General features: G+C 40.6%; 1 protein-coding gene across 1 annotated transcript; it reads left to right on the top strand.

The window, feature by feature from the left end:
* The first annotated feature begins 3,392 nt into the window (after nucleotides 1-3,392).
* LOC122657606 lies at nucleotides 3,393-4,147 on the top strand. Its single transcript, XM_043852361.1, has one exon. It carries the CDS (start codon nucleotides 3,478-3,480, stop codon nucleotides 3,907-3,909), a length of 432 nt encoding a protein of 143 aa, XP_043708296.1. The 5' UTR covers nucleotides 3,393-3,477; the 3' UTR covers nucleotides 3,910-4,147.
* Nucleotides 4,148-25,899: the final 21,752 nt, after the last annotated feature.

Genomic DNA, 25,899 nt, shown 5'->3' with positions numbered 1-25,899 from the left:
GGGCCAAGGTTTGAACTGCCCGGGCTATTTTAGTTGGGTAGAAAATATTTTATTGATGGTCCCACTTACCTCGGGAAACATGTAAAGAGCTTAAGCCATATCATGTGAACCCATCTTTTAATTAGGCTCTTTCCTAATTATAACCAGTGGGCAGGCCCATTTAGTTTAAGAGGCCCATTGGACTCAAGTAGCCATTTAACTTATATGACCCATTTCAACTGTATTTGACCCAAGGATAGGTTACTCCATTCCTAATTCCCAAATAAAATCATGGATCAACCCATTTAGCTCTTGACCCATTTAACTTAAAGGACCCAAGGCCCATTTTCTATAAATAAGACTAAAATGGGAGAGAGCATTCATATCTCTTTACTTCTCCCATCTAACCTAAATCGTGGAGGAGAGAAAGAGGAGTGAAAGAGGAAGGAGAAAAGGAGGAGGAAGGTGGAGAAGCTTGGTTGGAGGTTGAGACCCCACTTCTTGGAGCCATAAACGTGGAGTTCTCCTATTCTTGGGGTAGGTAAGCCATTAAATCCTACACATCTTCCTCTATTTTGGATTTTAAGGTTTGGGGAAATGGGAGAGACTTGACCTAGGGTTCTCTTGGAACCCAAGGAATCGATGGAACCTCTAAGCCTAGGCTATGGTGGAGTTATTTCACTCCATTACAAGCTCTAAGCCTAAGCAATCTCTTTCCATTTGAAAAGATGGAAATGGCCATATAACACCATATATTAACATGCATCCCATGTATGTCTATGCATGTGTATTGTATTCTGACCACAAGTATATATGCAATCTTCTACTTCTTGAAAATTTATTTTTTAAAATTTATTTTTTTTGTTTTTTTGTGGGGGGTGGGGGGGGGGGGTGGGTGTTTTTTTTTTTTTTTGTGGGTGGGGGGGGGGGGGTGTGGGTTTGGTTTTGTGGTGGGGGGGGGGGGGGGGGGGGGGGGGGGGGGGGGGGGGGGGGGGGGGGGGGGGGGGGGGGGGGGGGGGGGGGGGGGGGGGGGGGTGGGGGGGGGGGGGGGGGGGGGGGGGGGGGGGGGGGGGGGGGGGGGGGGGGGGGGGGGGGGGGGGGGGGGGGGGGGGGGGGGGGGGGGGGGGGGGGGGGGGGGGGGGCGTGGGGGGGGGGGGGGGGGGGGGGGGGGGGGGGGGGGGGGGGGGGGGGGGGGGGGGGGGGGGGGGGGGGGGGGGGGGGGGGGGGGGGGGGGGGGGGGGGGGGGGGGGGGGGGGGGGGGGGGGGGGGGGGGGGGGGGGGGGGGGGGGGGGGGGGGGGGGGGGGGGGGGGGGGGGGGGGGGGGGGGGGGGGGGGGGGGGGGGGGGGGGGGGGGGGGGGGGGGGGGGGGGGGGGGGGGGGGGGGGGGGGTTGTGGTGGGGGGGTGGGGGGTGTTGGGGGGGGGGGGGGGGGGGGGGGGGGGTGGGGGGGGGGGGGGGGGGGGGGGGGGGGCGGGGCGGGGGGGGGGGGGGGGGGGGGGGGGGGGGGGGGGGGGGGGGGGGGGGGGGGGGGGGGGGGGGGGGGGGGGGGGGGGGGGGGGGGGGGGGGGGGGGGGGGGGGGGGGGGGGGGGGGGTGTGGGGGTGTGGTTTGGGGTGGGGGGGGGGCGGGGGGGGGGGGGTGGGGGGGGGGGGGGGGGGGGGGGGGGGGGGGGGGGTTTCTTTTTTTTTTTTTTTTTTGCGGGGGGGGGGGGGGGGGGGGGGGGGGGGGGGGGGGGGGGGGGGGGGGGGGGGCCTCCTCCTTTTGGGGGGGGGGGGGGGGCGGTTTTCCCCCGGTCTGTTGCGCCTCCTTTTTTGTTTTTTTTTTGGGGGTGTGTTTTGTTTTGGTGTTTTTGTTTTTTTTGTTTTTTTTTTTTTCTTGAAACGAAAATTCATTTTAGGATGAAAATTGACATGAGAGAAAGGAAATAGAGGTCTACTTGTCCACAAAATCAAGCCTCATCTAATCATGCCACATGGCTCAGAAGTTTGTCTTGTCTCAAATAGTGCTCCAAATCCTTAGGATAACCCGTAGGATTGAAAAGGCTAAGAAAGAGTTTTGAAAATCATGATAAAATGGCTTTGTCATGTAGATTAAACCTGGTCTGGCCTTGGTTCAAGGTCACACTTAAACCAGGGCCAGCCCCACTTGGCTAACTCAAGTCAGCCAAATAAGCTAGGTTGGGCCGGCACTCAATTAGAATCCATTGGCACCGTCAACACTAGGCGCCAACACCAAGTAAGCTCAATTATATGTCGGATTTTGCCAGTCCGGCATCAAATTAATTCTGGGAATTTACAGAATTTTGGATTCGTGAATCCCAAACTTCTAGCTTGTGCATTTTCTATATCTCATCTTTGCCGACCAAAAAACTTACTTAAATCCTTCAAAAGACCCTAAAAAGATAAGTTTTTCAAAATTGACGATTTTACTCCGTGTCTGTACCGTGTTGCTGATACAATATCAGCACAGTATCAGGATTGGCAAGGTACAAAATCGGTATCAGACAATCCGATAATGATACTTACAACCATGTCTCTCCTTCATTAAAAAAAACCCCTTATTTAGCTAATCGAATTCTTGCCCTTCATTCATCCCAAATTGCACATGGCATCCAAAAGTTTATTCCCATTTCTCATAAGAGAAGCAACATTTCTATTCACTTTCACCTGGAGGAGGAGGAGGAGGAGGAGGAGGAGAGAGAGGGCACTGAGCATGGTTTGAGGAATCGATATTGGATTGCCTGAATTGGGCGATTCGTATTAGAATTGATAAACAATGATACTAGTTTTGGTTTGATCCCATATCAGTGGATTGATACGGACCAAGGTTAAATTTTTTTTTTTTAAATCCTATTTTTTAAAGAAAAACGGGGTAAATCTGCCCATGGTTTTGGTGCACGGTATCGAAACGGGTATCAATAACCTGCAAAATAAATCCGATATCAATACAATATCGGCCTTTATCGGTTGTATCAGACAAAATTACCCCTGAATCTCTTTTAAAATGAGTTTTCTGACTATTTTACCCTTTTGTCCGTACCGTGCTATCGATACGATATCGATAATTAATAAAACCGATACAATACCGATACTTAGAACCATATATCCGCCTATCCGACCTGATTGAAGGGTATCGGCCGAGACTGATCCCTATTCTTTTTTTTTTTTTTTTGATAAAACAAGAAATTTATTTACGTTGGAACGAAATCCCAGCAAAGTCAGAAAATAAAGGGGGAGAAATACAAAGGGGGGATGTGAAAGCCAAAGCACAGGGGATTGGGAAGACGCTCCAATGCTCCATAGGAGGTGACCGATCCCTATCGTGATAATTTAAAAAGGTGGCGCCGAGTTGACAAGCTGATTGCTGATCCATCGACCGTGCCCACTGCCCATGGCCCCATGGGAGACCTTTTATGAACACCGTCACCTTTCCACAGGAACAGTAGCGACAACAACAACAGACCCTAAAAACGCTAAGCTAAATTAACTGAAAAGCTGGCAATGCCGTCGTCAGCGTCAAGTCCCGTAGAAACCGCATCCCCTGCGAGTCCAAAACTTTCAACTCCTGATGAAATCGCAGATAGCCAAAATTCAAATGTCTCTGATCATCCGAATGTCTCCTCAAGTGAACAAGACGGTGAAGACGGGGGAGGAGAAGAAGATGATGAGGATGAGGAAGAGGGAGAGTGTGGTTTTTGCTTGTTCATGAAGGGAGGTGGATGTAAGGATGAGTTCATCGCTTGGGAGAATTGCATCGAAGAAGCGGAAAGCCACAAGGAAGATATTGTAGAGAAGTGTTTCGAGGTAACGGGTTTGCTGAAAAAGTGTATGGAAGCCCACTCTGATTACTATGAGCCTGTACTCAAGGCAGAGAAGGCAGCTGAGAAAGAGGCATCCGAGGAATTGGAGCAAGAAACCTCTACCAAACAATAGGAAGAAGCGGAGTCTTTTCTAAAATTTCCCCTTTTATACTAGTTCGGTAATTGATTCCAGAGTGATTTCACGTAGAAAGTTTGAGGGAATTTCTGTTATGGAGATCGTCGGATCCTTTGAGGTAATTGGGAGGATCCCGAGCCTTTAGTTGTTGAGTTATGCTCATTTTGTTCTAATTGGGGAATAAATTTATGACACTTCTGCTCCTTATATTCATATGTAAACATGAATTGGTGCAGTTATAGTCAATTTTTTCAGGTCTATATACTTGACTTAGTTTCATGGGGTTTTTGTTATCACTTAGTAATGCAAATTCTCTACTGCAATGGCTAATTGAAAATGGGCTAGTGATCTACAACCCGTGGCCGAATGATGACTGGTATTGAACTTGAATAATGTGGCTCTTGAATGGATAGTTATATCCGAAGGAACTGTTGACTGTGGGTGCAAAGAAATATGGAAAGTAGCTGTTGGCACGAAATAAAGCTATTTTTTTCTGAAGAATTAATGTCTGACTTTGTTTACTGTTTGTTTTAGTTCATAAGGTATGGATTCTGTTTCAAAGCAGCTAATATTCGATAAGCGTGTCAAGTATGATTTATTTGGATTTATGCCAAATTTTAATTTTGCAATTTTTTTGCTGAATGGAAATAAGGATCCCAAAACTCATTTATTTCAGTGTTGGTGGTTCTTCTCTATAAATTAGACAGGTATAGAGCAAAGAGTCAAAACCTTTTATCTTTCCTTAGACTTTAATGTCAATCATGATATCAACGGAACATTGGTGTTTATTGCAATCCCGAAGGTGGAACTGAGAGTTACTTCTTAAGGCTGTGGCCTAGGTTGTCTCCAACCCCCCTTCTTTAATTTGTTCTGCTGCTATGGCTGCTGTCTTAATCTATTATTCTGCTGCTATAGTTATTTTACTTATATTGCTTGAATTTTCTGCATTCAAACTTTGTACTTGGAACTAACAGGGGGAGTTCTCATCAGGTTCCTTCTTAAATCACAGCCTTCTAAAAATTTTGCAAGATTCTGTTACGTGCGTCAAGTATAGGATATTAATATCAGTTTAGATGATTGTTATCGGGTATGGGTGGGTTACGTAAGATTGGATAGTGTTTATCAGTTATTAGTAGTTATGTAGAGTGGAGATGATGTGGAGTAGTTATCTAGTAGAATGGGTGTTAGAGTGGGGTTATAACACGCGGTAGTGGGTTACTTGTGTCCAATTATGTAATGGCTAGCTTTGGCAGCCCTATTTAATAGTGATTGTGAATGAAAAGGTGACCAGATTGTTATCCCCTAAATTATCTCTTAAGAGTTATCTTGAGAAGAGGATTGGCGGCCTCCCAATTGTGCCAGGATATCCGGTGGCTTCGTCCGTAAATCCCCCAAACCCTTGTCCTATTTTATCTCTCTTTTTCTCCCTATTATTTCTCTTTTCTTTATTCTCTTTCAATTATCTTGCACGCATCAAATGGCATCAGAGTCAGGCACAACGGAGGAAATTGATCGTCCTCGGTCTATACAGGAATATCCTCCTTTGTTTAACAGCTTAAACTTGTCTGTGACACTTTGCATTTCAAACTTCAGAGTTCGTGGGCGCAAAGTCCAATTCATCAATTTCTTGAAAGTGGTCGTGAGGACGAGCCCTGTAGAATTTCATACGAGGTTTAAAGGTAGAGAAGTTTCCACCAAGATCCGGGATCTAGGAGGAATTATTTTAATTTTTTTTGTACTTTATTTCGGCCTTGAGGACAAGGCCGTTTTTTAGGAGGGAAGATTTGTTACGTGCGTCAAGTATAGGATATTAATATCAGTTTAGGTGATTGTTATTGGGTATGGGTAGGCTACGTAAGATGGGATAGTGTTTATCAGTTAGTAGTAGTTATGTAGAGTGGAGATGATGTGGAGTAATTATCTAGCAGAATTGGTGTAAGAGTTGGGTTATAACCATATGGTAGTGGGTTACTTGTGTCCAGTTATGTAACGGCTAGCTTTGGAAGCCCTATTTAATAGTGGTTGTGAATGAAAAGGTTACCAAATTATTATTCCCTAAATTATCGCTTAAGAGTTATCTTGAGAAGAGGATTGGCGGCCTCCCAATTGCGACAGGACGTCCAGTGGCTTTGTCCGTAAAGCCCCCAAACCTCTGTCCCATTTTATCTCTCTTTCTCTCCCTTTTATTTCTCTTTTCTTTATTCTCTTTCAATCATTTTGCACATATCAGATTCTTTGTGACTTTATATGTCATCTACCCCTGAGAAACTAGAGTTGATAGGGCAGAGGCTGCAGGTCAAGCAGATGGTCTTCTATTTATGTCATCTTGAGGTAGATGAAATTCCCTTCAATGCATCATTCCTAGCAATTACTATTTGGCAGCTGAAGCAATGTTAAAACTTGATGTAAGGGAACCCCAATCATTAATTGTCTCATTCCAATCTCATTTGTCTGAGATTCTGATATCATCCACCTCAATGATGACTGTGTCCTCATCAACTCACTGAAATAGATTGAGGAAAACTATCAGCTTTTGGTGCCATCAGTCAGCAAAGGCAAATTGCATCTTTATAAGGTTTAAGGTATCGGTATCGGGTATCGTATTGAAAGGGTGATTTTAAGAGACATCTCGTATCAAAGAGACACAAGATATGCTAAAAATATGCATGAAGTTGTCAACAAATGTAAGGAAATGCTTAAGATACGTGCAAAATACAGCTTTGAATCATAAAACACTTACAAATAAATAATATGTAAAATATATCATGTATAAAAAGGAGAACAAAGTACAACAAGACAAGTGCATTCAATTGCTTATTTAGAATGGATGAGATTTCTTACATGTACTAATGTCAAAACGATATCATTTTCAGTTTGGGGAAAATTTAGGATTTAGATGCACACATCATTGCAAAAATCCTTGTTTGATGCAATCACTTAGGTTGTTTTTTACTAATTTAGTGATCCATTGCCAAAAAAAAGCGCAAAACAAAAAAAAAAAAAAAATATATATATATATATTAAAGATCAATATTTGAGCAAAAAAAAAATCCAAGTTTTGACAGAAAATAGTTCTTGTGGAAATCTGGTTTCAATCCTTGATTGCAGCCTTTTTAAACTCTAAATGATGATGAAATAAACACTATTGAAGGTATGTATGGTGTGGCGACTAGTGTGAAAACCGTGGGAGGTCAAGGTAGTAAATTCCCAATTACAATTGGGTTACCTCCAGGATCAGCTTTAAGCCCATATTTGTTTACGCTTATCATGGATGGTTTAACCAGGAACATTCAAGATGAGGTTCGTTGGTGTATGTTTTTTGCTGATGATATTGTTTTGGCAAATGAGAATGTTGAAATAGGCTGCTTACCCGATTGGGGTAAGCAGTCCTAGTTTGATTAGGATTAGTCCTACTAGGACTAGTCCTAGCTGATTAGGATTAGTCTTAGTCATGTTAGGAGTAGTACTAGTCAGATTAGATTCTTTTATTTTATTTTATTTTTATTGTTTTACCCTCAGCCGAGTCCTATTCTAGCATTCCTAGTTGTATTAGGAATTCCTAGTAGGACTAGGACTGAGGTGTTATTATTCCTATTTGTACTTTGATCAAATTTACTTCAAGTTATTATAAATAAAGGGGTTTGGGTGATCGATTCTAATCGCTCAAGCACTCATATCAAAGCTGTTTACATGGTATCACTTATCAGAGCCATCTCTGATCTGAAGACCAGCCTCCCCCTCGATTTTTTCTGGTTTTCTTCTCCAACTCTCTCGGCTACTAGTTTCCTTCTTCTCCAACTCTCTCGGACTCTCTATGTCATTCAGGGCAGCATCTTTGAGGTGATTCAATGAAGAATTAGCTGCTACCCTCAATGACACCTCACTGAAGATTATACAAACACTGGTGTGATCTGAAACTGCCGCAGGTTTCCTCCAACCCTTCGAGATCAAGCTGCTACATTATTCAAGCTGGATTTCTGTTTTTTTTTGGAGATTGATCCCTGCACTTGCTGATCTACACCTTACATATTTCAGATTGCAAATCTGAATCCAATCCACATCTGATTCGAACCTGCAATTACCTACATTCAGATATACCTAAATTTTTTTAGAATTTAGGGCTTTTTATTGGCTCATCCAAAGGGGCCAATTTTTGGAGGGAATCTTCTCCACTACAAGGGAGATACTCGATCCTTGTTTCAGCCTGTTCTGACGGCTGAAACTCATACAGTTTCAAAACCCGGGGTTTCACTCGATACTGTAACCAGCCCTATTAGGGTTTCTTATTGCATCATCAGAATTTTCTGATTTTTTGCAGGCTTATTCTCCACCACTTGCAGGGCATTCGATCCAAGTTTCAGCCTATTCTGACGGCTGCAATTGCTGCCACTTCAAAACCCATACTTCAGATCTGATTCGGTTTTTTGAAGATTTGTTTTTTTTTTCAAATTTGTGGATCGGTTTCTACCTGAACTATGGGTGATTCAGAGACAACTACTGCTACTTCTGGAGGGGATGGTCAAACTAGGAATGACTTCCTTCCCTATGCTGCTGCCATCAAGCTTGATGGTACGAATTATTTAATCTGGGCCAGATCACTATCCTTGACTGTGGCTGGTAGGGGATTCACTGGCCATCTTACTGGCACCACCAAACAACCAGCTGAAGAAGGTGCTGCCCGTACTAAATGGGCTGCGAACGATGCTATGGTGATGTCATTTGTTTTAAATTCTATGACCACTAATCTATCCAGTCCATATCTCCTCCTTGACACTGCTACTCAGATATGGACTGCTGTCGAGGGAATTTATGGTCGATCAGGAAGTGGTGCTCAGGTTTATGAAATCAGGAAGACACTCCAAACCACTACTCAGAAGGAGATGTCTGTTACTAAATACTATGCTGCCCTCAAGTGTTTATGGCAGCAATTGGATCATTATGCTCGATTCCAGCCTACAACTACTGCTGATATTACTGCCTACCACACCTATGCAGACCAATTCCGTGTCTATGATTTTCTGGCTGGCCTCAATGATGACTATGACCCTATTCGGGTGCAAGTCCTTGGACGGGTTCCTTTCCCCACTTTATAGGAGACTTTTTCTTATGTTCATAGTGAAGAGACACGAAGGGCTGCCATGATGATTACTCCTAAAGTTGAGAGATCAGCCTTACAGACTACTGGTCCCACTCATGTTGCTTCTTCTGATAGTGTTGCTGCTTCCACTACTACTACCAAAGAGCCTGTTAAGTGTGAGCATTGTCACAAACCATATCACACTAAGGCTCAGTGTTGGAAATTGCATGGGAAGCCAGCTGATTTTGAAACCAAACGTGGTCGTGCTAAGTCTAAAAGCAAAGCCAATCATACTGAAAGTGTAGCTCCAACTCCCAGTGCTGACATTGGTTTCTCCCAGGAAGAACTCCAGGCTTTGCGTCGTATGTTGAACACATCAACTGCCTCTACTACGTCTGCTGCCAATTCAGGTTCCTTCTTTGCCCGTACAGGTATTTCTTTTGCTGGTCATTGTGCATCAGTAGTATCCACTCCATGGATTATAGACTCCGGTGCTACTGATCACATGACAGGTTCTTCTAGTCTTTTTAATACATTTTCTCCTACCTCTGGTAAGGATAAAGTCAAAATTGCTGATGGGTCCCTCTCCTCCATCTCAGGGAAAGGATCCATTAGTTGTTCTCCTTCCCTTACACTGTCATCTGTGTTGCATATTCCCAAATTTACAACTAACCTTCTTTCCATTAGTAGTATCACTAAATCCTTGAATTGTAAAGTGACATTTTTTCCCACTCACTGTGTTTTTCAGGAACTGGACTCGGGGAAAACGATTGGATCGGGTAAAGTGCATGGTGGATTGTACCTGCTTGATGGCGATCCTACCCAGGCTTTACCTTCGGCATCTTTCTCTTCTGATTTACATAAATGGCACTCTAGACTAGGCCATCCCCCCTTAGGTACTTTATCCAATTTATTTCCAGCATTAGTTAAAGATTGTAATAAGGAAGAATTTTTTTGTGAGCCTTGTGTCTTGGCTAAACAGATGCGTTCAACTTATCTTATTTCTAATAAAAGATCCTCTTCCTTATTTCATATTGTTCATACTGATGTGTGGGGGCCTAGTAGGAAAGCTTCCCTGACTGACCATCGGTGGTATGTCACTTTCATTGACTGCTATTCTAGGTTCACTTGGGTATACCTTATGCACACAAAGAGTGAAGTTTTTTTATGTTTTCAACACTTTCATCAACTGATTAAGACCCAGTTTAATGCCACTCTTCAAATTTTGAGGAGTGACAATGGGAAAGAGTATATGGAAGATCAGTTCCAAAAATACCTTGCTGCACATGGAATCCTCCATCAGACCAGCTGTGTCGACACTCTAGCCCAAAATGGTGTGGTTGAGAGAAAAAACCGCCACCTCCTGGAGGTGGCTAGGGCCCTTATGTTTGCTCACAATGTCCCTTCCCTTTATTGGGGGGATGCTGTCCTTACTGCAGCCTATTTAATTAATAGGCTGCCCAGTTGGGTTCTTCTTTCAAAAGCCCCTATTGAACTATTACTTGGCTCTTTTTCCTTTATAGTCCCACCTAAGGTTTTTGGCTGCGTTTGTTATGCTAGGGATACAAGGTCCCCTGATAAGCTTAACCCATGCAGCCTCTGCTGCATTTTCTTGGGTTACTCTGCTACCCAAAAGGGGTACAAATGTTACTACCCTCCATCCCGCAGGACTTTTGTCAGCATGGATGTTGTCTTTCATGAAAATGTTCCATATTATGTGTCCTCACCTTTTCAGGGGGAGAGTGTTAGTGAAGATGTGCTGACTATTGACTCTCCACCTCCACTTCAGTCTGTTTACTATGAGTCTGAACCAGTTCGGCCTGCCCCTAGTACTCCCCCTGAGTCAGGGGGAGAGGTTCCTATACAGAGAGAGACCATTTCTATTCAGGGGGAGCAATCTACCCCGGTCCAGACTCCTATCCAGAGGACCATTAGTGAATTTCAGAGGAGGATTGATGCCAATAATGTGAAGACCTATGCAAGGAAACATAAGCAGGTTCAATCAACTGTTGCTCCAGTACCCATCCAATTGCCGAACCCGGATCCAGAACCTGCCTCTCCACCTGATAATGATCCTGACTTACCTATTGCTCTTTGCAAAGGTGTCAGAACTTGCACTCAGCATCTCATGTCTCATGTTGTTTCTTATGATTCCCTTTCCCCATCCTTTCGGGACTTGGGTAATCGATTCTAATCACTCAAGCATTCATATCAAAGCTGTTTACAAAGAAAAAAGAAAAGGATTAACGCTAAGTTGAAGTTATGGAGATCAACCTTGGAATCAAGATATGTGATTATTGATAACGAAATGGTGAAAATTGAGGAGAGAGAGATACCGCAAAGTGATTATTTTAGATATCCAGGGTCAAACATAAATAAAGAAGGTGACATAGAGGATGATGTTTCATAGAGAATTAAAGTGGGATGCAGTGGAGAGGTGCGTCCGGAGTGTTGTGTGATCGACGTATTCCATTAAAGCTTAAAGGAAAATTCTATAGGATAGTTGTGTGACCGGCTATGATGTATGGAGCGAAATGTTGGACAATTAAAAAGTGTCATATAGATAAACTAAGAGTAGCAAAGATGAGGATATTGAGATGGATGTGTGGCAAAACTAAGAAGGATAAAGTAAAGAATAACCATATGAGAGCTGATTTGGGAGTTGCCCGGATAAGGGATAAGCTCCGTGAAAGTCGTTTGAGGTGGCATGGTCATGTTCAACGGAGACCTTGGGATGCACCAGTACGGAGGAGTGATTTGATTCAGATTATAGGATCTAAAAGAGCTAGGAGCAGGCCTAAAATGACCCTGGGAGAAGTGGTGAGGAAAGAGTTTAGGCCTTGTCTCAAGTATGACCTCGAATGGAGCTGATTGGAGGGCAAGGATCCATGCATCCGACCCCATTTAGGTGTGGTTTTGCTGAGTTTTTGTTAATGATGTTGTTGTGCTCTTTTCTTTTTACTATTTTTTCTAATATTTTGTCTTTGAAAGGATCCATGTAGCTGACCCCTTTTAGTTGCGATAAGGCTGACTTTTTGTTGTTGTAGAATCTCTTCGCTAGTAGAAACAAGGAATCAAGTTGATTTTGCAAAAAAAAAAATGATTAGAATGCCTTATAGGAGCTTTCGGCAAATATTTTGCAATCACAGTTCATGTTCTGTAGTTTATAAGAGATGTATCGAGCGTATCAATAGGAGGATATTAGTTAGTTAAGGGCTGATAGAGAGAGAGAGAGGTGTTTTGTGTCTCGATTTTTTGGGGCTTGTGATGTCAAACACTGACACATGAGCCTTTGTTAGAAAGCTCTTGAATTATAGTGGTTTATGAGGATGAGTCAGCACAATTCAGGTTTTGATGTGAGGAAATAAGTTGGATGTGGTCAAAGAATTGGAGATTCAAGGATCAAGAATTGATGAAACTGAGTCTTACACCATAGAGGTAAGTGAAAATGTGGGCTTATTCTTCACTGCTGTAGAAGAGTTTACCTAAATTTCTTGAACTCATTGGAGAAGAGGGCCATTGGGGTGAGAATGGGGTTGTGCATGATATGGTATCTCATGCCCTGACAGCTGAGGTCTCTAATGAGGGATTGGTCTTTCTCCTCTTTCCCTAGAGTGGACAGCTACAAGAGTGTTGTATAGTATGCCAAGAGGGAGAGGTTGTGGATGGAATGAATAGCCTTTCTCTAAATTGTAATTAATGGATTTTGCTGTTTAGTTGATTTTCAGGGCATAGGAGTTTCACATCGAGTTATTTTGCCGCTGCTCTTGCGAAGGCTGTTGTTATTTTATTTTTATTTTTATTTTTGACATGTTTGGGTAGTAGGGATTCTTTTGGTGCTCCAGATTTTTTGGGGGTGGGAGTCAACTGGGTTTTCCCATTTTTTTTAACCCTCCTGTCCTTTATGCAGTTTAGACATTTCTTATTTGGACATCTCTCATATGCTATTGAGTTAATAGAGTTTTTGGTGATTAGAAAAAACAAAAGAAAATGTGTTCAAGAAAGGGGGGGATTACTGAAAATAAGTCTGTGTATAGGTTAAGCTTAGTTCTAACCCCTAAAGAAGATGTGTTCAGGAAGGGGGTGGGGGGTACTGAAAATATGCCTGTGTACAGGTTGAGTTTAGTTCAATAGTCATGCATAAGCTTGCGATAGGATCACATGTAAGGTATATAACCGTATCCCAAAGAATTTTAATAACATAGAATCAAGGGATCAGATTTAGACAAAATTCTTATCGATAGAAGGTTCAGACAAACCAGGTTATAGATTGATTTCAGAACCAAATAGCAAGCCTAATGATAGTCAGAAATCTGAGATCAAACTTAGAAACAAAACTTGAAAACGATTAAACTGAAATTAAACTTGTAGTAAGAAAACAAGAAATTAGTTTCAAGTTTGAAGTTTGAAACTGTAGGATACTTTAAAACAGGAACCAATTGCCAAGTATGGAAGCTGAGTTTAATTCCAATTGTTATATTTGAAGTTTCAGAAAATTCCTAGTTTGAGTAGGAATTCAAGAAACCAGAGGAAAAAATAGGACTTTTATGCTAAGAATAGAATCAGAACTAGAAATTGATTTGAAGAGAGAAGGTATCGTAGACTAACCTTTTTATCAATGGAAAAGAAGAAGAGAAGAATTAGGTCTGGGATACCAATCCCATATGCCAAGCTCAACAGCTCCAAAACTCTTAATAAAAACCCATATTCTTTACCCAAAACATCTCCAATTGATGGGGGTGTATTACACTGTTATATATATATTACCTTCTAAAATTCCTAAATTGACTCATAAAAGGACTCCTAATCACTCTCTTATACTGACTTAAAGTAAATAAACTCAAAACAAAACTCTTAAAAGCCATTAAATATCCTAATCTAACTCAAACAATCTATTTAACTACCAATACCGTATGCTAACTTTATCCTACTTTATGAGCTTATAAATTAGGTCAATTGCATCAATAAACCCAAAATAAAAAGACCAAGGCCCACAGGCGCAACCATGGGCCAAAATAAAGTCTTTCAAGGCCCGATTGGACACCCTTAACTGTATCAAATAGTGTTGAACTAAAAATCAAAAGCAACCGTAAAACCCAGGAAACATTGTATCAGCTTATTGTGGCTACTTCCTCTTCTTGAGACTCTGGAAATCAAAGCCTCTTCAACCTCCAATTATACAACAGGAATAAGTAGCATAATGGCTCAAGATGGAATTAAATATACCACCTGTAAATATGTCTAGAAGGTCTGCCTTCCTTGCAACACGTATCATAGTAACTTGGATGACCTGCTCAGAAGAAATTAACCAGTCCCTGAATATCCTGTTGTTTTCTTCCTCACAAATGGTCTAGAGCCTAGACAGCCACTACCAATGAGTATCTCTGTATTAGTGACATGAGTCCACATCCAAAAGACCTTAGGCTTTGGTTTCCCGTATTCAAGGACAAACTACCATGCAATATTAGATGGACATTGAGGAGACGCAACACAGATGTTGGTAGTCAATTAAGTTGTGGCCCTTAAGCAAATATATCCCTTCTTTAATCTATTTACTGGAGTAGTATGTGCTGTAAAGTTTGTGGTGCCTCCAGCCATGTTTACATATCTGGTGTGACCATCCTTCTGCCAATCCAAATTACAGTTTTCAGTAGGCCTCCTTGTTTGTAACTACTAATTGTGTGATCTTTGTCATTGATGAGGAAATTTTAGTGTTCCGATTTCCTCTAGTATTTTTGTTTCATCATACATGGCTCTGAGTAGTGTCAGAGGAGACTGTATGTGTGAACACAAAATAAGATAGAAAGAAGATGATGTGTAGATGGTGGTGAAGTGGTGAACTATTCTGCATGTGCTGGAGGAAGATTAAGAATTGTATAAGAGAAAGCCAGTGGATGTATATGCAGTTTCTCACAGGATCAAAAAATTTCTTATGATTATTTTAAGAGCTTCAAGAAATGTGATAGGAAGTCAATGGAGGGGCATCTGCCTACTGAAAATATAGAGGCTTGATTTGGATTATGTGGGAAGTGTTGGAGACATTTCTTCTGAAGGGGCTAAGCTCGTGTGGAGATGTTGGCTTGGGAATTTGTTTTATAATGAGGGTAAAGAAATGCTAGGTTAATCTGCAGTTTCCTGTTCCCCCTCCTTTTTTATATCAGTAGGGATGTTATATTTCTGCATAGTCTAACTACTTGATATCACTGTAGTAATGTAATTAAACTAATGCAAACTCGAACTCGAACCAGAGAAAAACCAGTGGGACATAGATTGCAGCAAGATCAATAAAATAAGGGAGAACAAATTGAATAACTGATTTTTTTTTTTTTTTTTAATCTCTCTTTTTCTGCTTATGTATGAAAGAAAAACATAGAAGGGTATGGAAGAAAAAGAAGGGGATATGGAAGGGGGATAGGGGACTCTCTCAGTCTAGGGTCTTTCACCCACAGCCTCTCACCATTGCTGCATCCCACAGCTACTGCCTCTCACAGCTTCAAGCCATAGCTCTCTATTTTCTTCAATCTTCAACCATTGGAGGCCTCTAAGGGCATTACATTATATAGACTCAAGGGTTGAGCCCAAAATAGCAAGTGTTTGCTACCAACTACCAAGTAGCTTACAACCAAAATAGAAACTTCCTATAAATCTAGCTGCCATACATCAAAGTAGAAACTCCTAAAAACAAAATTAGTAACAAACTGAAATTAGAAGCTACCTAAATGAAATAAAATATACTTTCTAAAACTGAAAATAAAAACTAAACTATGGCAGCATTAGGATAGAATCTTTCTCCACTTGATGGGCCCACAAGATCTTCTAAAAAGCATCCACACACAAGGCAAATTTGGGCTGTGACACTCTTCATGTAAACAACACCGTGAACAGCGTTTTGGTCTTTTTTTCTTCATATTTCGATCTACATCACAAATGGGGCATTTTCAACCCGAGTAGCCTTATGAAACAATAAGGGCTATTTTAATTGCCAAAACATGCACAGCCTTTTTACAAGTATGACATATCTGTGTAAACTGCAGATTAACAAATTAGCTGGCCATTCCCAGGTATCTGCAAGCAGAGGTTGTGATTGCCAGTTTCAATCTGTACATTGCTGCTTTAGGCATCCCTCCACCTACTCTGTGTTTGACTCTACCTCCTGTCTCAAATATCATAAGGTCCATTACATCTTGCTGATTATCTTGCCCAAGTAGATGGCGGGTTTACTGAGTTACATCTCTCCTGTGATTATCGTTCTCCTTTTTCACTTTTAATTATAAGAGGCCAAAACCATGGCCTAATCCATGAACAACCCATGTCAATGGAAGCTTCAATAGTGTAATAACATGACAGAATCTTCAGCAAGGAGTACAATAGCTAGGATCGGCTGTTTCAGGAGCCTTTCTTACTGTTTTAGGTCCCTGTTTTCCTTCATTTTCTTGTGCCTCTTTCTGCTTGCTTTCTTTGCCCCAAGTCCATTATTCATAGTTTTGATTGTTGTAGATTTAAAATAATGTTAACTTTAATTTATATTGAGGAAGAGATCTCCATCTGTGGTGGTTGTAATCATGAAGAGAGTGGCAAATTGGGTTTCGACTTGTCATCTTTAGAGATATCTCCATTTACTCTAATGGAATATAGGAGGACAACACCTTTCGCTCCATTTTCATGCCATTATGCTGTCCGGATATCAATGGGTAACCTAGGAAATGTGTAGGCTGCATTACTCTATAGAGATGACGGGACAGCAGTATGGAGATCTTTATTCTTCGGACTGAAGTCAGCAACTGTTTGGTAGTTTGCATTGCTTGTAGAATGGGATTGCACACTTGTTACTAGTTTTCCTATCATGTCCATGTTAATGGAGGATTTCCCATTTTATCCATGTGGCTCTCTGGTTTTATTGGAATATCTCATTCTGGTGCAAATTAGATCTTCTTACTCCCATGTGGATACCTTAGCAAGAAAGGAATAACTATGGAGCCTTATGTGTAGGAATGTCTCCCATGTGGATACCTTAACAAAAGGAGGAGTAACTGGAGCCTCATGTGTTTTGGTAGTGCCATCCCTTTGAAATTCTGTGTATTCATCAATGTATCTTTTTCTCCTTCCTCCTGTTATAGGAGGGTTTTTTTCAATACTGATGCCCATTCTGGATTTGATTTCTCTATCAATAAAGTTTTGATATTAATCAAAGAAGAAGAAACAATCAGAAAGGGGTTTTGGATTTACCTATATAAAATGGTGGGGAAGGGAATGGTCAATATGGAGACTGGAGAGCAACAATATGGCTATTGGTGGGAAAGTTGTCTTGCTTTTGTGGTTTGTCTATGTTGAGTATGTCTTGTATTCCATGGATCCAAGTGCGATACGGATCCGATCCGACCCAACATATTTTATGGTGTGACCCGAAGGGAGAAAAAGTTGAGATTTCTGTAGCCGTATATATAAGGCACTTTCTCTCATTCTAGAGTAAGACGAAATAACTTGTATCTTCGTTTTGTTTAGTGAAAAGTTTGCCACTGCTCTTCCTGTGGATATAGGTTTCTTGCAAAACCGAACAACGTAAATCTGTTTGTGTTTGCGAATGTCTTGCTTGTTGCTTTCTTCAATCCCATATTTGGCTATCTTGTGCAATAGCATTTTAACAGCCTAAGTTTGTACTGTCTAACTGCGTTGGTTGTAGATCAATTTGGGGTCCTTTGCATTGTTGTCTCATCTTTTTCAGGACTCATTTGGGTTTTATGTTCTTTTTGGAGTGACCTCTTCCCATCTTTTCTTGAGCCAGATGGAGGGGTTGCACCAAGGCCCGCTATAAACAATATGCCGCTATAAAATCAGCTCCTAGAAGAGAGTTTTCTCAATTTTAGAGAGGTCTTATTGTTAAACAGAGCACAAAGCAAAGATTGGGGAGAAGTGGACAATTCAGATCGTCTATGGCCTGGCTGCCCGTAGCGGCTTGAGCGGCGCAGACACAAGGTGTTGTGCAATGTCCGTCTTACCCCTGCCCGAGCGCTTTGCCCGAGTGGGGGTAAGGCGATCATTGTGCACCGCCTTATGTCTGTGCCGCTCAGGCCGCCCGGACAGCTAGGCCGTAGAAGATCTGGGTCCAGAAGTGGAAGTCATGCTATATATCAAATCTAGTACCCAGAATAGTTGCTGCCCTGATCCTCCTTGAAAATTGACATAAGAAAAGGATGTGTTTCTCACTTTCATCAAATTGATTACAAAATTTGAAAGGTTTGTTAAACAATGCATGGTTTGCCAAAGGTTTAAAAAACACAGTTCAAAATCATGGGGTTTTACCTGTACCGGTTCATCCATGGGAAGATATAAGCATGGATTTTGTTCTTAGGCTTCCAAGAATACAAAGAAGCTATGATTCTTTTTTTGTGATGATAAATCGGTTTTAAAAATTGACATATTTTCTTCTTTGCAAAAATACCACCAATGCCTTATATGCTATCAGTTTATTTTTTAACAGTGACAAACTTGATGATGAGTTCTTTCAAAGCGGGGGGAGAATAATGACGGCATAATACACTAATGTATCTTTCCCTTTCCTCCTCCCCCAATGTCTATTTCCTAACTTTTCCTAAGAGCAGCCAACAACTCTTTCCTCCCCCACCTAATGTCTCTTTTTTTTAAAAAAAATCTTTTCTCTACCTTTAAATATATGTTTTGTTTATTTTGAAAGCTAATTTTTGAATTAATTACATTGTAACTATTGGGGAGTCCTACCTTGTTTCTTTGAGAGTTGAGTGAGTCTTCTTTTGTTAGGTGAACAATTCCCCAAGTTTTCCACCTATCCTTTTTTTCAAAGAAATTTCTCCAATTTTCTTTCTTCATTGAAATTGTCTTTTCCCTTTGAGCTTGAATTGCATCAACAGAGGGTCAGGGTAGAGACATGCAGAGGGTCATGGGAAGGGGCCTGCAAGTGGGGCTGCCTGAGGGGAGGGGGCCATAAGTAATTTAGAAATTTTGACTCACTAGGGGAGGAACTAAGAGATGTGGAACTTTTCTTTTTCAAGGAATGGGAAGAAAAAAAAGTTTGGGATTGAAGAATTTGAATAAATATAGGTTATGTGCAAGTGAGTGGTAGTAATTAGCCTTATTTTAAAATAAGAAGAGACCATTTAAGGGGATACATAAGTAGATAACCACAAAGGCCAAAATGTCGGCCATGAGCATGAGAGAGTTCAAATGTGTCTAGTTAGAAGTTTTTTTAAAAAAAAACACTAGATAGCTGTGTTTTTGAAGATTTTTGGGATCTTTTTTATGAGATTTACTTATTTTGCTTCTTTCTTTTTTTTTTTTTGGTAGAAAACTTATTTTGCTTCAATGATGGTAAATTCTATCATTTCATATATGTACTTGAAAATATGTAATCAATTATTGTTTTATAGTTATATAAGGATATATCACTATGAAATTAATTTTAAATTTTTATTGTTCTACTTTCATCTATTTACATCAAAACAAACAACGATGTTGTTTTTTTTGGATGCTTGCTTTGTTATCTTTTACCATAGCCTGCAATATATCAATTTGTTCTAATAGTTCTCAAAACCACTTCAAGTACTTTGTTATATTAATTTTAATAAATTTCATTTTGTAATCCATATGAAAAAAAAAAAAAAATGGAAAAAAGAACCTTGTCCGGGAGTGTGGCCTATGTCAGCACTCCCATGAGTCTATCTCTCTCCTTCCCATATGAAAAGACATATTTGCCCCCTTGTTTTGAGAAGGAGAGAGATAGACACAGAGACCATACTCCCAGACAGAAAACTGCTTCCCTAAAAAAAATTAACCGTCTTACTTTCCATGTGATAGAAGTATTAACAAAATATCAATAAGAGCATGGTGCATTTCGAAGTTTGAACTTTTAGATTTAAACTTAACTCAATTCATTCTCTTATATATTTGACACAAATGCTTCATGATCCTATCCAAGAGTGTAATCTTGATGGCATCTACTCACTTTCAAGACATTTGTCACTTGACATGTTAAAAATGATTCATTTTTTTTAAGATAGAAAGGTTTGAAGGTTCCTTTTTCACATCCCAAATGTTAATTGTTAATTTCTAATGAATTAACCAAATGACAAAATAAAACTTCAAAAGTTTCAAATCATCAAAGAATGTGCAATGACACATGGAACACAGGGGATGATCATCTAACTCGGTGGCAGGCCTCCATCCAATGGGAGTGGTGTAAGTCCAGGGGGTCAAGAGATCGATGCTACCCCCCCTCCCCCTCCCCCTCCCCCTCCCCCCACCTTCTTGCCCTATAATAATTAGTAGTTGTAGGTAATTAGCAATAAGTGGGCCTAGTGCCCCTTGCTGGCCCCTAGTGGGTCCCTCTCTGACTCCAATATGGGCCTTGCATCCTTAAAAAAACACATGAAACACGAGAATGGTACATGGCTATAAGTGAGAGGATCTTGATTGAGGCTAAAACATTTGATTAGCTCATCTAAACCGTGTTATATGTATTAATGTACGGGGATCTTGTTGTAAACAAGTTTTATCACAATATGTTTGTAATTTCATTTTTTTGCCCTTTTAATATAACAAAATTTCTCCCAACAACTATTCAGCCTTATCCCAACTAAATAGCGTTGGTTTCATCAAAAATAAATAAATAAATAAATTGAGTTGGTTACATGAATCCTTGCAAAGACAAAATGTTAAAAGAAACTAAGAAAGTAAAAGAAAAGAAACACAATACCTGTTAAATCCGTGCCCAAACCCCGGTTTAAAGCCCGGTCTAATTGGTCTGATTAAACCTGTGTAGAATTGGCGGCGGTGTACTCCCGGGAGCTATGGGCAATGATACTCAAACCGTCCCACAAGATCGTTAACTTTAAGACGGGGGAGGTCGTCGAGGATAGATTTATCGACAAGGATAGGGAGAGGTTTGTCAACAAAGGAGTGTTCTTGGCGTACCCTCCGCAGGCGGATCCACAAGGCCCGGCCCGATTCGATGTACCCCTTTACGATGACTGGGAGTAAGCCATGACTCTTATGCTCCAATTATAGTATAAATTAATAATCTTACTTATAAATAATTGATTGGGCTTGGGTGTGTAGTACCCCTTTAATTAAAGATAAAGATGGTCTGTGGGTCTCACAAAGTTGAGGCCCAATAACTTGAACATGAACCTATAGTTTGGTGTCCAACCAAACAAACCCTAGAGCATTTAGGCCTAAGGACCAACACCCAGCCAAACATGCCCTAAGGACCTTTTGGGATAGATAGCACCAAGACCACTATTCTCATCTCATTCTAAACGTAAATCAATTTGGGGAGAAAAGAAGAGAAGAAGAGAAAGAAGGAGAGGAAGAAGGAAGTGTGGAAGGGAGGAGGATTCACTCACTCATCATCCCCATTTAGTAAGTCCCTCACCTAACCACCATTACTTCTCTCATCTCCATTTAACCTCTCCATCCTTGGATTTTAGGGTGGTGTCCTACCATTAATGGCTTTACCAACCTATTGGAGAAACCATTAATGGAAGGTACTAAAACCTCCTTGATGTGGTAAGTAAACGCTTCCATCAAAACGGTAGAAGGGCACCCTTGCTTCTACCGTTTTCAGCCGACTGCATCTACCTTTTTACAGAAAAGACCTTCATTGAAATATTTTGCTTGGGCTTTGGTTTCATGGCTTAAATGGGTATATCCTAGGGTTATACCATACTATTATGGTTAGAGTTATTACCCAAATCTAGGGTTTTAGGTCTCCTAAACAAGAGGGTTTATAAATCCAAGTTTACACATGAGATGGGTTATAGATTTAAAATCAATGAACCCTAGCTTATGTATTCTTGAGCTAGAGTTGACATTGATGGCTTAGGTCACCAAATGGGGAGGATGGAAGTCTTTACTTACCACATCAAATAGATTTTAGTACCTTCCATTAATGGTTTCTCCAATAGGTTGGTGAAGCCATTAATGGTAGGACACCACCCAAAATCCAACGATGGAGAGGTTAAATGGAGATGAGAGAAGTAATGGTAGTTAGGTGAGGGACTTACCAAATGGGGATGGTGAGTGAGTGAATCCTCCTCCCTTCCACACTTCCTTCTTCCTCTCCTTCTTTCTCTTCTTTTCTCCCCAAATTGATTTAGGTTTAGAATGAGATGGGAATAGTGGTTTTGGTGCTATCTATCCCAAAAGGTCCTTAGGGCATATTTGGCTGGGTGTTGGTCCTTAGGTCTAAATGCTCTAGGATTTATTTGGTTGGACACCAAACTATAGGTTCATGTTCAAGTTATTGGGCCTCAACTTTGTGAGGCCCATAGGCCATCTCTATCTTTAATTAAAGGGGTGCTACACACCCAAGCCCAATCAATTACATATAAGTAAGATTATTAATTTATACTATAATTGGAGCATAAGAGTCATGGCTTATTCCCAGTCGTCATCGTAAAGGGGTACATCGAATCGGGCAGGGCCTTGTGGGTCCGCCTGCGGAGGGTACGCCAAGAACACTCCTTTGTTGACAAACCTCTCCCTGTCCTTGTCGATAAATCTATCCTCGACGACCTCCCCCGTCTCAAAGTTAACGATCTTGTGGGACGGTTTGAGTATCATTGCCCATAGCTCCCGGGAGTACACCGCCGCCAATTCTACATAGGTTTAACCAGACCGATTAGACCGGACTTTAAACCGGGGTTTGGGCACGGATTTAACAATACCACAATTACATGTTAGTCTTAAACAAACAAACTCGGATCCTTGCCCTCCTATCAGCTTTATTTGACGTCATATCAGAGACAACCTAAACTATCCATGTCTTTCTTCATCACTTCTCCTTGGGTCATTTTGGGTCTGCTTCTGGCTCTTTTAGTATCTTCAATATGAATCAAGTCACTTCTCTGAACTGGAGCGTCCGAAGGCCTCCGTTGAACATGACCATACCACCTTAAACAACTTTCTCGTAGCTTATCTTGAATCGCAGCTACTCTTTGACTTGCTCTAATATGGGTATTTCTTACTTTATCTTTTCTGATTTTGCCATTTATCCATCTCAACATCCTCATCTTCGCTAGACTTAGTTTACTTATATGACATTTCTAAACTGCCCAACACTTTGCACCATACATCATAATCGATCTTATGACAGTCTTGTAAAACTTTCCTTCAAGCCTTAAAAAGATCCGTCGATCACATAACACTTTGGATGCCCCTCTCCAATGAGGGTAAATATGGTCGTTTTACATAATAAAAAAATACTACATTAAGTACTGCTTAAATATTGCATTAGGTAACTTTTAGAAATAAAACAAGGGAAAATTAAAAGAATGTTACAACTTTTTAGTCACCACTGTGGTGACAACTAGTTATTCCCTGCATATATCAAATAGTAAAAAAATTATCTCATTATCCTTCTTCATGGTAAAATAATATTGGCGGTCAAGTAAACCCTATCATAGGAATAATGGGAGGAACTTTTAGTTGTATTAAACATGGATTTTCTATTGCCATCTCTTAAGGTGTCAAATAATTTGCAACCTTACTTTTTTTGTCCTTTTGGTATAACACACAATTTTTTAATGTCATTTCACATACATACTCGAAAAATATGTATGACAATAAAACATTTTGATAATGACATAATGAAATGTCACTTTCAACTTATTTTTGAAAATGTTTTTATATCTCTATCTAAAAAACCTTTTTGAATAAGACAATGGACGATTAAAAAAGAATGGAAAGAGAACGTTACCTGGTCGTGCAGCAGCACATGCCTACATCCCTTGGAGCCCCAGAAATGACTAGGGGTGCAACGATCATTTTGCACACCCCTGTGTTAGGGCATAGAAGCGGAACGTTTGGTGCGACCGTGGTGTTCTTTCACCTATAGAGGTGTCACATTCCTAGATATGGTGCTTTACCTATTAAGTAACTAAGGCTATGTTTGGTTGTCAAAAAATGAAAAGAAAAGAAAAGAAAAACATAATAATCGCCGGAGTCATGCCGTTGTTTGCCTGGTTTCATCGGTGCCGAAGAGTATTAGAAGAGGCTGCAATCGATGGCTGAATGTTTGTAAAAACCCTTACTTTTTCTGTTTTGGGCAGAGGTTGAAGACAAGGATATCTCCATCATTATCGTACTTGTTTTTAGATTCAAGGGTTATTTAGGGATTTAAATTTATTTAACTTGCTGACATCATAAGTTAACTGCATAAAACTAACTGTAGAGACTAAATTGTAATATATGACTCTAATACAGGGGGATGGTTGAGTAATTTCAAAAAACAGGGGGTGACTTGAGTATCGATCCATTTTCAGGGTTGTTACGTAATTTACCCTCTCTTTTTTTCCCCCCTTTTTCTTGGCAACCAACGTACCCTAATGGGTGAGAGAAACTGCTCTGAAATTAACCCGTAGTTTCTCAAGTTTCTTCAATGCTCAAAACAGACTCCAAAATAAGATTATTTGTCTGTCTTTTTGTTCATGGGGTAAAACACGCTATTTAAAAGCATGTTTGGATCATGAGAAGAATCTTTCGTCAGTCCTATTAAATAACTCCCAATAAACTAAAAGGGGTTTGAAACTTGGAAACTGCTCTGGAGTTTACTCTGTAATTTCTCTTGGATTCCTCGGTTTCCTTACACTCTTCAGGCATCTTCGTTGGTATGGGTTCAGATCTGCTGCCTCCCCCCACGTGGGTAGTTGATCCGGAGTCTGGAGTCTGGACATCGTTGGTATATATCGAAATTGTTTATCGTAACCAAATCAAGTCATTTATATTGAAACTTTAAAACTTTTAATAAATGGTTGGATTTGGGTTTTAAAATTGAGATTGTTTGATTAAATGATTTAAACTAAAAGAAACCGTTTAAACCAATGAATATATACATAGTAAATATCATTCATAGTTAGAAAAAACCAAATCCCAGTAAAAAAAAAGAAGAAATATTCAATAACCAATTCAATTCAATGTTAAGTTTACATCTTATTTCAATATTAAAAAAAAAAAATTGTTTAAATAAAAAAATCTATTAAAATTGTTTATAATCATTTAAAATCGAGACCGTTGAAACCGAAATTGTTTTCTAAACGGTTCGGTTTTAGTTTTACCTAAAAAATCTTGCACCCAACCAAACCGGACAAAACCTTTTAACACCCTTGCATGTTTTTTTTTTTTTTTTTCCTACCCAAGAGATTGCTACTTGGTCTTGTAGCTTTGCATCAATGTGGGGGTCAATGAGACCGCAAACAGAAGCATAAACATGGAAAGGCTTTTTTTATTATTTTATTTCACATGGGATAAGATGGTAAATTGCACTCCTATGTTGAGGAGAAGGAACTACACAAGCAGGTAATTTTCTGTTTTCCTTTTTTAGATTAGGAAGAAAGAATGCTATCCGGCCGTGCGCCCTGTGTGGCTCCCACGCCTAGGCACACAAGATGCCTTGACTATCATGCAAAGGCAGAACTCCCAAGAGTTAAGGCGCCTTGTGTGACTAGGCATGGGAGCCGCAAGGCACACGACGAGAAAGCATTCTATTTCCCTTCAAATTATTATTTCTCTCTTTTTAAAAAATCAATATAATATTAAATGTGAGGAGCGCAGTGCACACCTTAGGCTCAGGAGATATTCAAACCGCTTGTTTTTTCTCCAAAGACCAAAATACCCTTAGATTCGCTTTTGCTGTTATGCAATTGGCCTGGATCCATCCAACTATTTTTCATACTTCATTTTTTTTTTTTTTTGATGGAAATTTTTCATACTTCCTTTTAGTATAGGGACTACACCTACGGAAATATTGCATTATATGGCTCACCGCTCACGTATGAGCACGACAAAGGGTGACACGTGGAAGCCGTTTGTGTGTGTTTTTTTGTAAAATGTGAAAATTCAATAAGAGAAGGAAAAAAACCAACAAGAAAAAGAAAATCTTC

This window comes from Telopea speciosissima, chromosome 4, assembly GCF_018873765.1.
Source record: "Telopea speciosissima isolate NSW1024214 ecotype Mountain lineage chromosome 4, Tspe_v1, whole genome shotgun sequence".
In the NCBI taxonomy this organism is placed as follows: Eukaryota; Viridiplantae; Streptophyta; class Magnoliopsida; order Proteales; family Proteaceae; genus Telopea; species Telopea speciosissima.
This window is presented reverse-complemented; position numbering and strand designations above follow the sequence as displayed.

What these genes read in the sequence shown, in the direction of transcription:
- LOC122657606 (XM_043852361.1), top strand. Translation starts at nt 3,478, where the DNA reads ATGCCGTCGTCAGCGTCAAGTCCCGTAGAAACCGCATCCCCTGCGAGT.